We start from the raw sequence: 19,875 nt of genomic DNA on the forward strand, positions 1-19,875 counted from the left end.
CTTAAATTTTTTTAAACTTGAAAATGCAGTTGTTTTTCTTATCCAGATTTTAAGCTATATAATTACAGTCTAGAAACATTAAAAATGACCCATTTTCTTTATTTTGGGGAGCTAAAAAGTCATTTATGAAAGTGTCAGTATTGCAATAGTAGAATAATACCCAGTACTTAAGGTAGATCTGTCAACCTTACAGAAGTATTTGATAGTGTAGTCAGGTAGAGCAGAATTATTTATCTGGTTTTATTTCCACATAAAAATGATTTAAAAAGTCAATTATATAACACAAGGGTATAAACTTCTAGTAGACCAAACCATAATTGGGTTTATTTGAAACTGATGCTACAAAGTTGATATATTACCGGTTTGTATTTGTATATCTGTGGTTTAGGTATAGAACTGAATTTTGTTCTCTAAATAGAATGTGAATATGCCTTTGATTTAGTTAAGTTTTGTTCCTTAATTTCACTCAGTCTTAAAGCCAATTTAAAGTTAAGAGTCATCTCTCCTAGGAATGCTAGCCATAAATAAATTATATATATATATATATGTATATATAAAATATATAATTACTCCAGTAATCTCGCCTGGAAAATTCCATAGACAGAGGAGCCTTGAGGGCTGCAGTCCATGGGGTCACAGAGTTGGACACAACTGAGCACACACATATATGTGTGTGTATATATAATGGCCTACAATTTTTATCTATAGTTCCTATAGAACTGAGTGTTTTGACCATTTGAAGGATAAAATATTTAGCTGTAAAACTCTCTAGAAGACTTTTATTCCTGGGTAAAGAAAAACCTATGTCTAGAATACATTCAAATGTGTTAACTTGTATTAATTCAACATTAATGACATGTGTTTTTTCCTTAATAAATGTAGAATATCATATAGTAAACTGATCAGCTGACAACTCCTTTGACATTTCTTCTTGAAAGAGGCCTTATTGGCATTTTTTGAACTCTATGTCTGATAAGCAAATTAAAGAAGATAAAGAATGATGAAGACTTCATATAGGGAGAAGGAAAAAAAGTTTAAGAAGTCTTATTGTTTAGTCGCTGAGTCGTGTCCGACTGAAGCCTGCCAGGCATCTCTCTCCCTAGGGTTTCCCAGATAAGAATACTAGAGTGAGTAGCCATTCACGTCTCCAGGGGATCTTCCTGATCTAGGGATTTAACCTGGATTCTCCCAAACATAGGCAGGTTGTTTACCATCTGAGCCACCAGGGAACCCCAAGAAGTCTATTAGTAGATTATATATTTATTTTTAATGAGGCAGTTGGAATTTGCTTCACTTGTAAAATAATTTTCAAACTTTAGTGTGTATTAAACTATCTAGAGTACCTATTAAAATGTCTTCCTTCAAACTTAAATCAGTTCAGTTCAGTTCAGTCCAGTCACTTAGTTGTGTCCTACTCTTTGCAACCCCATGGACTGCAGCATGCCAGGCCTCCCTGTCCATCGCCAACTCCCAGAGTTTACTCAGACTCGTATCCATTGAGTCAGTGATGCCATCCAGCCATCTTGTCGTCTGTTGTCCCCTTCTCCTCCTGCCTTCAATCTTTCTCAGCATCAGGGTCTTTTCTAATGAGTCAGTTCTTCACGTCAAGTGGCCAAAGTATTGGAGTTTCAGCTTTAGCATCAGTCCTTCCAATGAATATTCAGGACTGATTTCCATTAGGGTGGACTGGTTGGATCTCCTTGCAGTTCAAGGGACTCTCAAGAGTCTTCTCCAAAACCACGGTTCAAAAGCATCAATTCTTCAGCACTCAGCTTTCTCTATAGTCCAACTTTCTCATCTGTACATGACTAATGGAAAAACCATAGGTTTGACTAGATGGACCTTTATTGCAAAGTAATGTCTCTGCTTTTTAATATGCTGTCTAGGTTGGTCATAACTTTCCTTCCAAGGAGTAAATGTCTTAATTTCATGTCTGCAGTCACTATCTGCAGTGATTTTGGAGCCCAAAAAAATAAAGTCTGTCACTGTTTTCCCATCTATTTGCCATGAAGTGATGGGACCAGGTGCCACAATCTTAGTTTAAATCAGTAAGTCTGGGAATTTCCATTTTTCCTATGCTTCTAATCCCAGTAGACTCACATAAAGAACAGACCCTGATGTCAGTAGAACTTACTTCAAAGAATAGACTTGACTGGTTTTTTAGAATCTGAAGCCCAGCTTCAAATTTTACTAATTTCTGATTGCATTAAGAAATCTAGAATTGGTAATACCCCTGCTCTCATGTAGAAACAAAGTTAACCATATTCCTAGGCCTCAAATCATCACTAAAATGTCTCACTTAAAATATCAGGCATTCATCTTAAAACCAGAAATAAAACAGGCAAATAGGCAGGAAGTACAGTGGAACCAAAATCCAAGAGAAACAATGGATAATGGAAACAGATTCATGAGGAATCCAGATGACAGAAGTATTAGAAACCTTAAAATATTGTGCTTGTTATGTTAAAAAAAAAAAGTTAAAAAGAATGTAATTCTAAAACTGAACACTAATATGAAAACGTTAAGAATTAAGTGCTTGTTATTTGACCAAACCATATTTGGATTTATTTGAAGCATGTTACAAAGTTGACCCATTAACAGTTCATATTTGTATATCTGTGGTTATTTGGGTGAAATACTAGACTAAAAAGAAACAATGTGTAAATGATAACACCATTAGAAAATAGACTAAAGCTTAAAGAGACTGAAGAGTGGAAAATAAGGAAAAAAGAGGGACACATGGAATGCAATGAATAAGCGTAACATAGATTTAAGTGGTCTCCTCAAAGGAAAGGAAAGACAGTATGGGGTAAAAGTAATACTGGAAATAATAGTTGAGAATTTTCCAAATATGATGCAAGGTATCATGCTACAGGTTAAAGAAATGCTCTGAATCCCAAGCTGAAAAAATTCAGACGAAATCATACACAGAAAAACTGTTAAGAAAACAAAGATATCCCCAGTAATAGGCAGAAAAAAAGATTTATTACCTTCAAAGTAAGGGTAAGACAGATGCTTTCTCAAGAGAAAGCCAAAATAAAATATAATAATAATGCTGTATCTTCAATACACTGAAAGAAAATAATTACTAACCTTGAATTCTATAACCTTGGAAAGCATCCTTAAGAATAATAGTGAAAAAAGTTGTTTTCAGATAAATTGATAGGATGTGTTACCAGCATATTTGCACCAATGGAAATAAAAATTGTTTTCAGAATGAAAATTTACTCTGTACAGAAGCTTGGAAACACAGGAAAAAATGCTGACTGGCAGAAGCAAATACTATAAATGAGTGTTAAGGTAGGCTCTTTAAAATAGTAATAATTTCTTATGAGGGTCAGGTGTGTATCAAATTATGTACATAGCAATATTAGCAGATAGTTGCCCCAAGACAACCCCCATTATCTCCATCTCTTCATAGCCACAGCATTGAATAGTCCCCATCCACATTGTACCAGGGTCTGTACTGGTTTTGTATTATACTGGTCTTTGTGGCCAGTGACATATAGCAGAATCATAGTACAGGATATCACTTTCAAGATTAGATTTTAGGTCAAAAGGTGTAAAATAAGTCATGGGAATATATTGTACAGCGTGGTGACTATAGTTAAAAATACGATATTGCATATTTGAAAATTGCTAAGACTTCTAGAAGATCTTAAAAGTTTTCATTGTAAGAAAAGAAACATAATTATGTAAGGTGATGAATGTTAACTAGACTTAGCTGTGGTGATCATTGCACCATGTGTATAAATATTGAATACATTGAATATTGTGTTGTACACCTGAAACTAATATGTTATTGCTCCTAATTTTAAAAATTAAAGATTAAATTATAAAAGACACCTTGGCTTTACGTCTTGGGTGCACACACCCTATTGCTGTCTCATTTCTCAGTCTGAGAAATTCACCTGCACACTCAGGCAGCCTATGGATGGGCTCACATGTTAAGGAACTGAGATCTCTGGGCAGTAGAGAAGAATGGATATCTGCTAACAATGATTTGAGTGAGCTTGGAAGTGAAACCTCCAGTCTCATTTGAACTTTGAGTAATTGAGGTCCCAGCCCACAGCTTGACAACAACCTTGTGAGAAACCCCAAGCCAGACCAGCCCAGCTAAGCTGCCCTAGATTCTTGACCCTCAGAAACTATGTGAGATACCGTTTGCTTTGCTAAGCTGATAAAAACTTCAGGGAATTTATTATATAGTAGTAAGTAGCTAATATGGACTTCCCAGGTGGCACAGTGGTAGAGAATCCACCTGCCAATGCTGGAAGACACAAGACCCTGGGTTCGATCCCCGGGTCAGAAAGATTCCCTGGAGGAGGAAATGGTAACCCACTCCAGTGTTCTTCTTTGGAAAATTCCATGGACAGAGGAGCCTGGGTGGGCTAAGTCCATGGGGTTGCAAAGAGTCAGACATGACTGAGCAAATAAGCATACACACACAGGTAGCAATACTGATTTTCGTACCTGGAAGTTGTGTGTTATGGTAACAGAGACTTGAGATGTGGTGGTGGCTTTGGGACTGGGAAGTGGGTAAAAGCTGTGAGAATTTTAAGAGTATTAATGAAAGCCTAAAGTGCCCTGAATAGTAGTAGAGTTTTAGACTTTGAGGAGGCTGCCAGTGAGATCTTAAAGTGAGGAAAGTCTTCTTGGAACCCAGTGATTTTTGTCATAAGATGGAAGAAACTTTTAACAACATGTCACTGAAAGGTAAAAAATACACTTAATAAACTTAATAATCTGCCAAAACATTGAAAGTACTGCTGAGTTTCTTCTTGTTCTGCTTCTAGTCAGATGAGAGAAAAGAGAAGCTAAAGAAAGGACTGTTAAATAAAAAGGAGCCAAGACTTGCTAGTTTTGAAAATTACCCTCTCCAGATGACAGACAATGTTGAAACAAAGAAATGCTTCCAAGCAAAAATCAAACTCAAGGCATTCTCAAGAAAGCATGGTCTAAAGTTGAAACCTAAGGTTGTGACTGTAAAATTTCTTTGTTAAGATCTCAGAAAAGATGAAGGTGGTGCCTCGGGTACACTTCAGAAAAAAAGGCCCTTTAAAGAATTTCAGGGTGTTCTTTGCTCTTCCTTTCAATATATGGCTTTTAGGACTATAGGGCTTCTAAGAAGCTTCAGGATGGTGTCCCTGAGCCTTCTCAATATAAACCCAGAGTAGAAGGGACTTACCTAGATAACATTTGTGGTTTTGACTTTTGCCTCCTGGGTGAAACTCCAGTGAAATCCAGTAAAGATCCAGTGTTTTCAAGAATCACTGTCATTTTGGACTGTAGAGACAGCGTAAAATTTTAGAAACCTTTGGCCTCCCAGACTTACACAGGCAGGGATCAGACTAAGAATTTACTCAACTGCAAACATGTGCTGACTTTCATGAAAGAAGGTGACTCAGAAAACAACCAGGTGTTACGAAGAGTAGTTTTTTCAGGTCAAGGCAAGAGTGAGCTCTAATCAAGGAACTTTCAGTGTTTGCTCAGGTGGATTTCAGAATTTCTGTAGACTAATAACTTCTTTGTACCCCTTCATTTCCCCACTTTAACAGAAATATCTGTCTGAGATTATCTTCTGCCTTCCCCACCATTTTATTTTGGGTGTAAGTGGGGCAGTAAATTTATCTTCTCGTTCACAGGCCCATAGATCTATAGGCCCATACTCAAGATGCTTAAGGAACTTATACCCAAGAATCTTCATCTGTACCTTCATCAGATATAGATGACACGTGTCTGAACTTTGAGTTGATGCTATAATGGGATGGGACCAGTTGGGAGCTTTGCATGGGTGGAGTGTATTTTGCATGTTGGTGACAGGAACAATAACTTTATTGGTACCAGAGGAGTGTACTGTAGGAGATAACCTTGACGATTGCACCCAGGTTATCACCACCTCTTGTTATTCATACTCATGTAATCTATATCATCCCAGAGTTGGTCTCTGTGACTAGTAAAATACAGCAGAAGTTATAGTATTATATGTTGTCAAAATGAGTTTATAAAAGATACTGACACTTCTAACTTGGGAGGGCTCTCTTGCTTTCTCTTGGATCAGTCACTCTTGAGTGAAGCCATATGTCATGCATTCAGCCTATGGAAAGACTTACATGATGAGGAACTGAAGTCTCTGCCAACAGCTGCAAAGGAACAGAGGCCTGCCAATAACACATGAATAAGCTCGGAAGCAGATTTGAACGTGATTAACCACTGTGACCTAATTGACATGCGCTGCACTTAGTGCAGGATACAAATATTTTTTAACACATGCTGGGCCATCAAGCAAATTCCAATACTGTATGCTAGAAATTATTCAGTGTATTTTCTGTCTCTCAAGGAATTTAGAAGTCAGTAACAAAAAGATAACTAGATGATCCCTCAGCTACCTAGAAATGAAACAGTGTACTTCTAAGTAATTCTTCGGTCATAGAAGATTAACATGTAAAATTAGACATATTTTGAACTGGTTGGTAACTATACAGCATAAAAGTGACTTAAGTCATTCTTTGAATGTAAATACTGCAAAAGAAGGAAGACTGTTGTCTCAAGAAAAGAAGAAAAGGAAATTAAGACTAATCAAGAACTAAATGAAGTAGACATAAAACAGAACAAAAAAATGCATTAAATGACCAAAGTTGACTAATTGTAAAGAACATTGCAATTTGACTAGTAAAATAAAGATGAGTCCTGGGAAGACTCTGATCAAGAATAAAAGGAAAATAGGCACAAGTCATCTGTATTAGGAATGAAAAGGGGAATACAATAGCAGAGTCCAAAGACCTTTTTTAAAAGATTGATTTTGAACAATTTTATGTAATTTGAAAATTTAGGTGAAGTGGACAGATGTCTAGAAGAATGTCAAATGTCTAGAGAAGAATGTACTAGTGTTGAGTGAGAAATAGAAAATCTCAATTGCCATGTCTGAATAAAGAAGCTAAATCATTAAATAAACATCTTTTCACAAAGAAGACTGTTAACTCCAGAAGGCATCACCAGTGAATATTCTACCAAATATTTAATAACACAGTATTAGCAAGCCAGGCCAGAAATGGGCAAAAAAAAAGAGTTAAAAATGGCCAGGCTGCAGGGATAGAATGGATACATGTATATGTACAGCTGAGTCCCTTCACTATTCACCTGAAACTATCACAACATTGTTAATTGTCTATACTCCAATATAAAATAAAAAGTTTAAAAATAAATAGGCTGGATTTTTTTCAAACACAATTTTTATTTTACTTAGAAAATCACTTGTTATAATTTTAGTATTATCTGAATAAAGTAGAAAAACCATCTCAGTAGATACAGAAAATGCATTTGATAAAACTCAGTATCAATTTATGATTTTTTTTAAAACTAGAAATAGAAAGCTAAAGCTGTTGCAGACAGTACTTATTGATAAAGTGTTCAAAGCTGTCCCTCTCAGATCAGGGACAAGACAAGGATAACTATATTAGAAGTCTTAGCCAGGTGGTAATGTGAGGAAGAATAAAGATTGAAGATGAAGAAGTAAAATAGTAATGTTTAGAAGACATAATTGTATATGTTGAAAATTCCAAAAGCTCTACCAAATAAGCCATTAATATTAATAATTAAGTTTCACAAGGGGAATGGATATAAAGTAAATGTATTAATAGAAAAACCAATTATATATAATCAACAAAGTTGAATTTTAAAATAATGTTTCGATGAGATGGCTGGATGGCATCACCGACTCGATGGACATGAGTTTGAGTGAACTCCGGGAGTTGGTGATGGACAGGGAGGCCTGGCGTGCTGCAATTCATGGGGTCTCAAAGAGTCGGACATGACTGAGCAACTGAACTGAACTGAAGAGATAAAAGTACCAAGAAATAAAACTTAGAAAAACTGCTTTTCTACAATGAAAATTACCAAACACTACTGAGCAAAATTGAAGAAGACCTAATGAGTTAATGGTCAAAGGGTCACCAAGCTTACTCTGTAAAAGACAATAAATCTTTTCAGCTTTATGGGCCAAAATATTCACTTTGGCAGCTACTTATCTCTGCTGTTTTGGGTGCAAACACAGCCATTGGTGATACTGGACATGGAACAACAGACTGATTCCAAATAGGAAAAGGAATACGTCAAGGCTGTATATTGTCACCCTGCTTATTTAACTGATAAGCAGAGTATGTCATGAGAAACGCTGGGCTGGAAGAAGCACAAGTGGGAATCAAGATTGCCGGGAGAAATATCAATCACCTCAGATATGCAGATGACACCACCCTTATGGCAGAAAGTGAAGAGGAACTCAAAAGCCTGTTGATGAAAGTGAAAGAGGAGAGTGAAAAAGTTGGCTTAAAGCTCAACATTCAGAAAACGAAGATCATGGCATCTGGTCCCATCACTTCATGGGGAAACAGTGGAAACAGTGTCAGACTTTATTTTGGGGGGCTCCAAAATCACTGCAGATGGTGATTGCAGCCATGAAATTAAAAGACGCTTACTCCTTGGAAGGACAGTTATGACCAACCTAGATAGCATATTGAAAAGCAGAGACATTACTTTGTCATCAAAGGTCCATCTAGTCAAGGCTATGGTTTTTCCAGTGGTCATGTATGGATGTGAGAGTTGGACTGTGAAGAAGGCTGAGCGCCGAAGAATTGATGCTTTTGAACTGTGGTGTTGGAGAAGACTCTTGAGAGTCCCTTGGACTGCAAGGAGATCCAACCAGTCCATTCTAAAGGAGATCAGCCCTGGGATTTCTTTGGAAGGAATGATACTAAAGCTGAAACTCCAGTACTTTGGCCACCTAATGCGAAGAACTGACTCATTGGAAAAGACTCTGATGCTGGGAGGGATTGGGGGCAGGAGGAGAAGGGGACGACAGAGGATGAGATGGCTGGATGGCATCACCGACTCGATGGTTGTGAGTTTGAGTGAATTCCGGGAGTTGGTAATGGACAGGGAGGCCTGGCGTGCTGCGATTCATGGGGTCGCAAAGAGTCGGACACGACTGAGTGACTTAACTGAACTGAACTGAAACAAATGGGAATAACTGTGTTCCAGTAAAGTTATTTACAAAAAAAAAAAAATAGTTTTAGCCTATGGATCAGAGTCAGCCCACCCCTGGTCTGTTGTTGTTTAGTTGCTTTGTTGACTTTTGCAACCCCATGGACTGTAGCCCTACAGTCTCCTCTGTCCATGGGATTTCCCAGAAAAGAGTACTGGAGTGGGTTGCTATTTTCTTCTCCAGGGGATCTCCCCGACCCAAGGATTGAACCCTTGTCTCCTTCATTGGCAAATGAGTTCTTTACCACTGAGTCACCAGGGAAGCCCCACCTCTGATCTAGGTGTTGGTTAATTAATGTCTGCTGCTGCTGCTTAGTCACTCAGTCATGTCCGACTGTTTGTGACCTCATGGACTATAGCCCACCAGGCTCCTCTGTCCATGGGATTCTCCAGGCAAGAATACTGGAGTGGGTTGCCATTTCCTTCTCCAGGGGATCTTCCTGACCCAGGGACTGAACATGGGTCTCCCACATTGCAGGCAGATTCTTTGCCATCTGAGCCACCGACATCATAAAAAGAGGGGCAACTAGATATTATCTGCGTCTTATTAGAATATAACTCACAATCTATGAAGTAGTCTTACTAAAAATTGCAAGAATAAAAAGATAAATGGTGAATTTTTTGGTTAAAAGACACTTGAGACTTCTCAATTGCAGTGTATGGGCTTTATTTGGATTGATATTAAAAATCATTTTTATTTTAATTGGTTTTAATTTAATGGATATTTGATATTAAGGTATTCATTTTAATACTTTAGGTGTGATAATATGGTTATGTTTGTGTTCTTGTTTTTAAAGTGTCCTGAAATGTTTGTATAGAATATCACAAATAAGATTTGTGTTACACATTAACACCTGTGATTTCATATTTGTATTATACTTCTCGACTAGTCTGTCTGTCTTTTTACCACTAGGTGTTCTTACCCTGATTTCAAGGTCTGGATCTAATTCATTGTGTATTTCTAACACTGAACATAGGTACTTAGTAAATGCTGCTAAAATGAGTATAACTCCTCAAAAATAGTAAATGTGTCCATTAGGCCCAGTGTTATCAAATTGTTTTGAAGTAACAGATTTCTTTAGAAGTTACTTCCTCTTTCCAAGAGGGGAGAAGTAGGCACTTGAAGTCAATTCTTTCATAAGCCACTGTAAAGAGTACACTACATTAGGTTTATCAGGTATATTTCATGACGTTAGTCAGATTGCCCACTAGTGTTCAAAGCAAAATGAACAAATGGAAATTATGTTTAATTCAGCTTTATCTTGTATTTCCCTAACTAACTTAGTAAAGAAACTTGACCTTCATTGTGGCCATGAATTAATAGAATCCAAGCATAGATTTCATCTTGTGCTTGCTCTTTATCTCTGATGTAGAAAAATATTATAATTCACCTAGGAAAAAAACATTTTAGCTGTCATCTCTAATTCTGAAACATAACTGTTATTTCTGAACATTCACCTTTCTGTCTTATATCAAATGTATATTTTAATGGTTATAGTAACTAGATAAATGTAACTTTGTATCTGGTATTTTATAAACCTGTTTCTTCCTATTACAGTCTTAATAGCCATCATTTTAAAGGTTATTTTCAGCACAAACATTTTTAATGAAGATAGGATACTTTATATACACAAATATAAAGGAGTTACTAAATGAACAAATAATGTACGTATTATGACACTAATATATAAATATGCTAATTATTTTTCTCTGATGCAGTGCTGTTGTATTCAGTCTTTAATCATTCATGTAGTATGATTCTTGCAAATAAAAATTGTTGGAGGACAAATTCATATCTTGCTTTAAAAAACTGCTTTTTAATATACTACTTTTGGAAACAGTATAATCTTCTAAGTACAGCAATAGTATTCTGAGTAGTGCTAATTATCACTGTAAGGTGTTGGAGAAAAGAAAAAAATGAAAAAATTCTGAACCCTAATAAAGAGTGTGTTTTGAAGTACTCTTAATTTTTTAAAAATTTTTTAAAAATTTTTGTTTTTTGGAGTATAGTTGATTTACAGAGTTACGTTGGTTTGGGGTGTATAGCAGTATGAGTCAGTTATACATGTCTATGTAGTCATCCTTATTTAGATTCTTTTCTCATGTAGATTATCACAGAATGTTGAGTAGAGTTTCCTGTGCTATACCATAGATCCTTGTTGATGTCTGTGTTGTAATATAGTAGTGAAATAGGGAATTAATGTTTATTTATTGTTGACAGTGAGCTTCTGACAGTTAAATCACCAGATTCTTTCCAGGAAAAGAAACTGCTTACTTAGAGAATACATACCTCAATGTAAATCATAATGGACGGTTTTCTCTTTTTTTTTAAATTTTATCCTGTTTACTTATCCCATTACCTGCTCTACTGTTAGAATTTCCTCCCCCACCCCCGACCCCCTGCATAAAATGAGGCCTGTGAGTACCTCAGTTTGGCAACCTACTGATGATTAGTAACTAACATATTCTTACTCGAATATTGAGTCCCAGAGCAGAAATTTCTGATTGTTAGGAATATTTGATTCTTAGCTTTATAGCTCCATTAATCTTATAGATAATGTAATATCCTTTGCTTCATGCTTAACTTCAAATATGATATAAAACAAATTAGTTCTGGTTTAGACAGTAATATACTAGTTTATATAATGCGTTCATTACAGAATCGCACACTATTACTTTAGAAATGTAACAAGTATGATTAGGAGAATATATATTATAAAGTATCATAAAAATTAGCATTGAATTGGACGTTTTAAATGCTAGCAAACTACCTTTGAACTTTTTGAGCTGAAACAACTTCCCTGCAAGTGAAAGACAAATTCTGAGTCCCTTACTGAATTGATGCTAAGCAAGTGAGTACAACAGTCATTTGGAGCCTCCCTTTTGCCATATTTGTCTAATGTATCACGTATCAGGCTGATTACTATTTTCAGAAACAGTGTTCATGACTGAAATCCTACAGTTAACCTTTAGAAGATCAAAAGGAAATATACTTATTAAAAAGGTGACCCTAATATATACATTTCTTCTCTTTCTGCTTTATTGCTTGCATGTTTAGCAACTTTTTTTTCCCTTTCATTTGTTGCCTGGAACTACTCAGTGTGCATTTAAAGGTCAAACAAAGTCATCTTAGGATGGAAAACTAACATATCAATTACAGGGCATAGCTGAATATTTTGGCAACAGTAATTTGGAGTTACTGTTTTAAAAGATTTATTTTAACATACAGAGTGTTATTATAGCTGTTGCTAGCTGAAATTATATAAAACTTTAAGTGGTTTTTAAAGGTTTTTTGCTTGAGATCAAGTGCTAAAAGATAAAGTATGTCTGTATCTTTAATCCGAACCGTATTTACACTTTGCATGCACTTTCTCATCATAAATACTAAGTGTATTCATTATTTATAGTATACCAAAGTATCTCCATAGAGTAGTAGAATGCCTTACTATACTGTCTGTTAATATTTGTATCATGATTGTTCATATTCTGTTAAATATTAATATTTCCAAAAATGTTCCTTTCTTTTTCAGCTATCCAGTATCTTTTATATTAATGAGTTTTAATAGTTATGGTTTTTTCACTGGACATCTGCTTTTTCTAAAGTCTTTTTAGAGATATGTTATTCAAAACAGTAAGATATATCAAGCTATAGCTGACACTAGTTTGTTTTGTTTTCTAGGTGGTTGAACAGGGTATGTTTGTAAAGCACTGCAAAGTAGAAGTATATCTCACAGAATTGAAGCTCTGTGAAAATGGAAACATGAACAATGTTGTAACACGAAGATTTAGCAAAGCTGACACAATAGGTAATGCAAGATCCTGTTTCTTTGTTAAACCATTGCTATTCAAAATTTATTTAAAATTCTATTTGTTCTATGCTACTAAGATGAAAACAGTTTTAAAGGTTTATCCTTAGATATTACAGATTTCCAAGCTTGATACAATATGTCATAGCTTAAAGTTGAACTGTTTATCATTTCTAGATGTACTTTACATTATTAGATGAGTTTAATATTTGTGCCATTTTACTTTTTAAAAAATCAAATAATTATAGTTTTAATTTAGCATTTGAAAATATATGTCATGTTTGTAACATGAATTATAAATTAATGTAGAACTTTAAATACTTGCTTAGGTAAAACTTTGTCAGGTAATGTACTTTTTAATAATAATAATTTACCCTTCTTTAGCATGAAGAATGACTTGTTTAATTTGTTTTTTCTCTCATTCTTGGGAGTCCAAATACAATTAAATAGCTAGTAAAGTAGTGGGCTTAGCATTATTATGACTCACTGATTTTTTTTATATAATGAGTAGGTTACAGAATTATAGTATCAAATATGTGTGCCTAACTCTGTCTATATATTTATATATCTACATATGTTTATATATCTACTGTCTGAGCCACCAAGGAAGCCCATATATTTACCTATCTACACAAATAGATGTATAAAATGTTAAAATATATGTAAATGTTTTAAAATATGTACATTTTTAAAATTCTGCTTAAAAGCTACATTTTAATTATAGATCAAGGATGTATTGAATAAACAAAACAAAGCTCATAGATTCAAAGAACAGATTGGCTGCCAGATGAGTGGGGCTTGGGGGTTGGGTGAAATGGGTGAAGGAAATTAAGAGGTATAAACTTCTGGTTATAAAATAAATCATGAGGCTTTCATGTACAGCATGGTGACTGTACTCAGTAATATTATATTGCAAATTTGAAAGTGGCTAAAATGTAAATTTTAAACCATTATGTCACACACCTAATACTAATATAATACTGCAAGTCAATTATACTTCAGTTTTAAAAAGGAATATATTGAATAAAATGCTTTGTAAATACATGGTTATGCATTTACTAACAATTGCAGTGCTTTTTGATGAAAAAACTGAAAATAAAAATTATAAATAGTAGTTATTTTCAAATAAAGTTCTTGGAAAAGAAAATTATTGGTGATAACATTGATCTTGTTGTAAAATGTAAATGGTCACTGGAGAAGGACATAATACTTAATGTAGAATTCAGCAAGGAAGTGAGATTAGCAAATTTATGAATTACACCTATATAACTTTCCTTGTTGAAATCAGTCATTAGATGCACTTTATTTTATTTTATTTAATTTTTTTATTTCTTAAATACTTTAATGCTATTTTCATGCAGAATGTTTTAAATAATCTTTAAAATGGTATTTGAAGGACATGATGGGAGCATATTATAAAACTACACTAAAATAGCACAATTTGTTCTAAAGCAAAGTCAGACATTTATGTTCTTAGAAAAGCAATATACGTTTCAAAACATAGTTTCTAGAGATATGTGCAGTATATGTGTAAATGACAGAAATCAATGAGTATATGCCACACAGCTGAAAACAATGTTGTACAGACTCAATTAAGTAGGTTTATGAAACTTTACGTAAGATCTTTACAAGTACACATGGAAAAATCCATATTTATACAATTTGAACTAAAAGAACAACATCCACTTTCAAATATATATGTGGTTTTCATTCCATTACCAAAGAAAGGCAACGCCAAAGAATGCTCAAACTACCACACAGTTACACTCATCTCACATGCTAGTAAAGTAATGCTCAAAATTCTCCAAGCCAGGCTTCAGCAGTATGTGAACCGTGAATTTCCTGATGTTCAACCTGGTTTTAGAAAAGGCAGAGGAACCAGAGATCAAATTGCCAACATCCTTTGGATCATCAAAAAAGCAAGAGTTCCAGAAAAATATCTATTTCTGCTTTATTGACTATGCCAAAGCCTTTGACTGTGTGGATCAGAATAAACTGTAGAAAATTCTGAAAGAGATGGGAATACCAGACCACCTGACCTGCCTCTTGAGAAACCTGTATGCAGGTCAGGGAGCAACAGTTAGAACTGGACATGGAACAACAGACTGGTTCCAAATAGGAAAAGGACTACGTCAAGGCTGTATATTGTCACCCTGCTTATTTAACTTATATGCAGAGTATGTCATGAGAAATGCTGGGCTGGAAGAAGCACAAGCTGAAATCAAGATTGCCGGGAGAAATATCAATCACCTCAGATATGCAGATGACACCACCCTTAGGGCAGAAAACGAAGAGGAACTCAAAAGCCTCTTGATGAAAGTGAAAGAGGAGAGTGAAAAAGTTGGCTTAAAGCTCAACATTCAGAAAATGAAGATCATGGCATCTGGTCCCATCACTTCATGGCAAATAGATGGGGAAACAGTGGAAACAGTGTCAGACTTTATTTTGGGGGGCTCCAAAATCACTGCAGATGGTGACTGCAGCCATGAAATTAAAAGCTGCTTACTCCTTGGAAGAAAAGTTATGACCAACCTAGATAGCATATTCAAAAGCAGAGACATTACTTTGCCAACAAAGGTCTGTCTAGTCAAGGCTGTGGTTTTTCCAGTGGTCATGTATGGATGTGAGAGTTGGACTTTGAAGAAAGCTGAGCGCCGAAGAATTGATGCTTTTGAACTGTGGTACTGGAGAAGACTTTTGAGAGTCCCTTGGACTGCAAGGAGATCCAACCAGTCCTTCTAAAGGAGATCAGCCCTGGATTTCTTTTGAAGGAATGATGCTAAAGCTGAAACTCCAGTACTTTGGCCACCTCATGCGAAGAGTTGACTCATTGGAAAAGACTGATACTGGGAGGGATTGGGGGTAGGAGGAGAAGGGGACGACAGAGGATGAGATGGCTGGATGGCATCACTGACTCGATGGACGTGAGTCTGAGTGAACTCCGGGAGTTGGTGATGGACAGAGAGGCCTGGCGTGCTGCGATTCATGGGGTCGCAAAGAGTCGGACACGACTGAGCGACTGAACTGAACTGAACTGAATAGGAAAAAGCCTAGAAGAAAAAATATCAAAATGGTAACAGTGGTTATCTCTAGGTGAACATTTTATTTGTATTTTATGTGTTTTTGCAATGAGCAAGATTTATTGCTTCAATCAGGAAACAAGTATTCATTTTTATAGAAAGACTAAAATAACCTCCCTTCCTTGACTTCTTCCTGTAGCCTCCTTCGTAGGTGATTTTCTGTTTTTTGTACTGCTTACATGGGTGTATCCACTTTCGAAGTTCATCATTATATATTGACGATTTGTGCATTTTTCCATATGGATTTACACTTCAGTTAAAAAATCAGTGCTGCCAAAATACAAAGTAGTATTAATAATATACTTACAGTTATTTGATGTAATTTTTTAAATCTTCTGGCTAGTTTGCTCTAAGTTTTGAAGTACACTTTAATGTTTACTATGTAATTAATGCCTTAATTAAACTGTCTTTCACTGTAAGACTGTTAAAGAGCATTAAAAGCTAAGTAGAACATAAACAGTGCTATTGAACTAAGTTTGATTATGTAGGTTAGGTGTGGCTTTTGTTTTTTAAGAAAACATGTATTGTTAGACTTAGTATTTTACAAATAATGTTTTGTCCAAAATTAAGTATTCTAAAAGAGGTATTTTATATTTCTTCATATGTTATAAAATATTTTAAGTGTAATTTTCTTGAAATCTAAGTTAGGTGAGTTATTGACAATGTTTAAAAATACTTTAAAGATTCATCTAAATATGGTACCAAAACTTAATAACTCTCAAACATGTAGATACTCCTGTATCTTACTTTACAACAGATAAACTGCTCTGGGTTTTTAAAAAAGACTTCTCCCACTCAGGTAATTGGTTTAGAAATAAGATACCTGGTTTTACCTTAGAATCAAGAGATTTTTGACCAACTTCTCTTCAAAGATGGCACTTTTTTGTTTGTCTCTATATTCTATTTAATTTCAGTTAGCTATTTAAACTGTAAATTATATTCAGCTTAGTATAAATTATTCTTAAATTGATTTTGTCGTAACGAAATTTCATCCTGTGGCATCTCTGAATCATACTTTAATTTCTAACACCAACACATCATCAGAGAATACATTAATTTTATAATGTATAAGAAGTTAAAGTGCACCCTGTATAATGTAAACTATATTTTAGTATTATGTGATTGAACTCTTACCTTTGAGATATTAATTTCTCCAAGTAATTATCTGTCAGAGTTACAATTATCATTTTGTTCCTAAAAAGTATACCCTGTCTCAAAAACTTGATTGCTTTATATATTTCCTACGTATTTGTTTATCTTCTCTTATTATTATCAGTATTTTAAATTTAGGGTTTTTATGCTAGTGAGCACTTATCTCTATGTGTACATTATTAAATATTTATTATATTTACATATCTTTCCTCCTTATGTCTAGATACAATTGAAAAGGAAATAAGAAAAATCTTCAATATTCCAGATGAAAAGGAGACCAGATTGTGGAACAAATACATGAGTAATACATTTGAACCACTGAATAAACCAGACAGCACCATTCAGGATGCTGGTTTATACCAAGGACAGGTATTGTTTAGCAATACTGTTTATTTTAAGCATACTATCCATGAAGCTTTTGAGATTCATAAACTTTATGGCTATCCTGACACTCTACAATGGGTTCTACTATCTCTGATTTCCTCTTTTCTAACTCATCTGTTCTCTTTTCTCTGCTGGTCACTAGTTATGCACTAATTATAACTTCTTCTCTCCTTGAGCTTGAGAATAACCTACTTTTTAAAAATAAATTATTTTCCATTGACAAATAACTAATATAATAAGGGATCAACATACTTTTTGTAAAGGATCAAGTAATAAATATTTTTGTTTCAGCGGTCTTTATGATCTCTGTCATGACCACAACTTTGCCATTGTAGTAGCAAGAAAGTAACGGTAAACAATATGTAGAAAATGGATATGGCTATGTTCCAACAAACTTTATTTTCAAAAGCAGTCAGTGAGCTGAGTGAATTGTAGTTTGCCAATACCTGTTAGAAGGGGTCAACCCCCAGTTTGGTCTTTCTTTATGATACAATCCAAACAAATGAAAGACTTTATGATGTAATCCAAACAAACGAATGTGTTGAGAAATGAAGATTTCTAGACACAATCAGCAAGTCTTACTGATTCTTCCTTCCACCTCTCTCTTTAATTAATCTCTGTTCCATTTCCAGCCCTTATTTTTCAGTAATGTTTTAACAAATCCCTCTGCTTCCAGTCTTTTCATGTCCATTCTCAACCTTCCATATTTCTGCCAGAATACCCTTTCTAAAATGTAAACCTTATTATTTCCTTTCCACTAATCTTCCCTGGCTCCTTAACAATTGTAGAATAAAGTCCCAGCACCTTAACATAGCATGCAAGTCATGGTTTATCCTTTTACCTTATTCTTCCAGCGTCTTTTGATTAATCTTGCCTTTTGATTTGCATTCCTAACAAAACCTAACTGAACTACTTATAGTCTTTAAGTCTATTATGGTGTTCCGTTCTCTTGTTCTTTGATATATGTTGTTTCATCTGCCCATTGTACTGTTCTCTCCATTCCCTGTATTCATCCAAAATAAAATTCTTTTTAAACATCCAAATATTAAAATGAAGCTTCCCATCCTATCATGTAATCTAACCAGATCAGATTATCCATCCTTCCAATTCCAATGTCAGATCATTTCTTCAGCCTTTCATGATCTGTTTATCTCAGTATCTAACTAAGGCATAGAATTTTTTTTTTACTTTGGAGAAAAAATTTCTCCCTTAACTTCCATAATGATTTACATGTATGTCTTGTATCATTCATTGTATACTTTGCTGTGCTTAGTTGATCAGTCATGTCCGACTCTTTATGACCCCATGGACTGTAGCCCGCCAGGCTCCTCTGTCCATGGGATTCTCCAGGCAAGAATACTTGAGTGGGTTGCCATGCCCTCCTCCAGCAGATCTTCTCAACCCAGGGATCGAACCCAGGTTTCTCGCATTGCAGGCGGATTCGTTATTGTCTGAGCCACCAGGGAAGCTTGTATCATTCATTGTGTACTTCAGTTATTTATATATTAAGCTCCCTGGCTAAACTATGAAGTTCTTGTTTTGGTTGGATTTTGTGTCCTAAATAGGACCTATATTTTAATACCTAACACAGAGCCTGCTGCTCCAAGATATGGAAGTTTTTGCTTTGTTTTGTGTTAATTTAAAATTGATATTGATATGTGATGGAAATTGTTCCTACTATAATCAAATATTGTCCTGAGCTGTAAAACAGTGATTTTCACACTTATTTTAGCCATTATATTCTTAAGTAAAATCTTACAAAATCTAACATGTATTCTAATTTAAAGGAGTTACCCAGTTGAAGCAGATTGAGACATTTGGAACTACTGGCTACTTGACGCTCCCTTCCTTATCCATCCAGCTCTCTCTCTCTTACAGTAGAAAGATCCATCAGGCCATGAGGTTGCTCCAGGGAATACAGTTTAAATATGTAGGATTATTTCTTAAATCTTTTCAGTAATTGAGTCTGTGTAATGTCTGTGATTCTCCTTGTCATGTATATTAGACTGAGGCTTAGAGAATTTAAGTAATTTGATATTCTTGATAGGAATGCATCTATCAGAATGAAGATGACAGAATTATTTTAATAAGACTAAATATCTTATTAAACATTCTTATAGAATATCTTTAGAGACATTTGATCTTTTGAAATAGAAATGGTTCAGAGAAAATGCATGAAATTGTCTAGATTTTTGACCAGTTATTTTCTGAATGATGATGAATGAACTGAACACTATCTTAGACTTAAAACAATTTTTTTTTCTTACTGAAATAGAAAATATCCTCATTAGAAAGTGAAACAAAGATACATTATTGAAGAGTTTGCCTCTCAAAATAGATGGTCTTTACCTCTCTTTCTTGTATGTGTATGTTCAATTTAATATTTTTTTAAATATTTTCATTTTGAGTTAAGG

The 19,875-nt window shown here is 34.8% G+C and overlaps 1 protein-coding gene across 5 annotated transcripts in view; it reads left to right on the forward strand.

The window, feature by feature from the left end:
• The window catches only part of USP15 (ubiquitin specific peptidase 15), a 128,936-nt gene that overhangs the window by 41,779 nt on the left and 67,282 nt on the right, over positions 1-19,875 (forward strand). For all 5 annotated transcript variants that reach the window (XR_003511169.1, XM_027542415.1, XM_027542413.1 and 2 more), the window contains exons 4-5: positions 12,719-12,845; positions 17,301-17,446. Coding sequence is in view for 4 of the 5 variants with exons in the window: in XM_027542415.1 (XP_027398216.1) it covers positions 12,719-12,845; positions 17,301-17,446 (273 nt within the window). In the remaining variant the exon portion in view is untranslated. The remainder of the gene's footprint in view (positions 1-12,718; positions 12,846-17,300; positions 17,447-19,875) is intronic.

The sequence above is a fragment of the Bos indicus x Bos taurus genome, chromosome 5 (genome assembly GCF_003369695.1).
Source record: "Bos indicus x Bos taurus breed Angus x Brahman F1 hybrid chromosome 5, Bos_hybrid_MaternalHap_v2.0, whole genome shotgun sequence".
In the NCBI taxonomy this organism is placed as follows: Eukaryota; Metazoa; Chordata; class Mammalia; order Artiodactyla; family Bovidae; genus Bos; species Bos indicus x Bos taurus.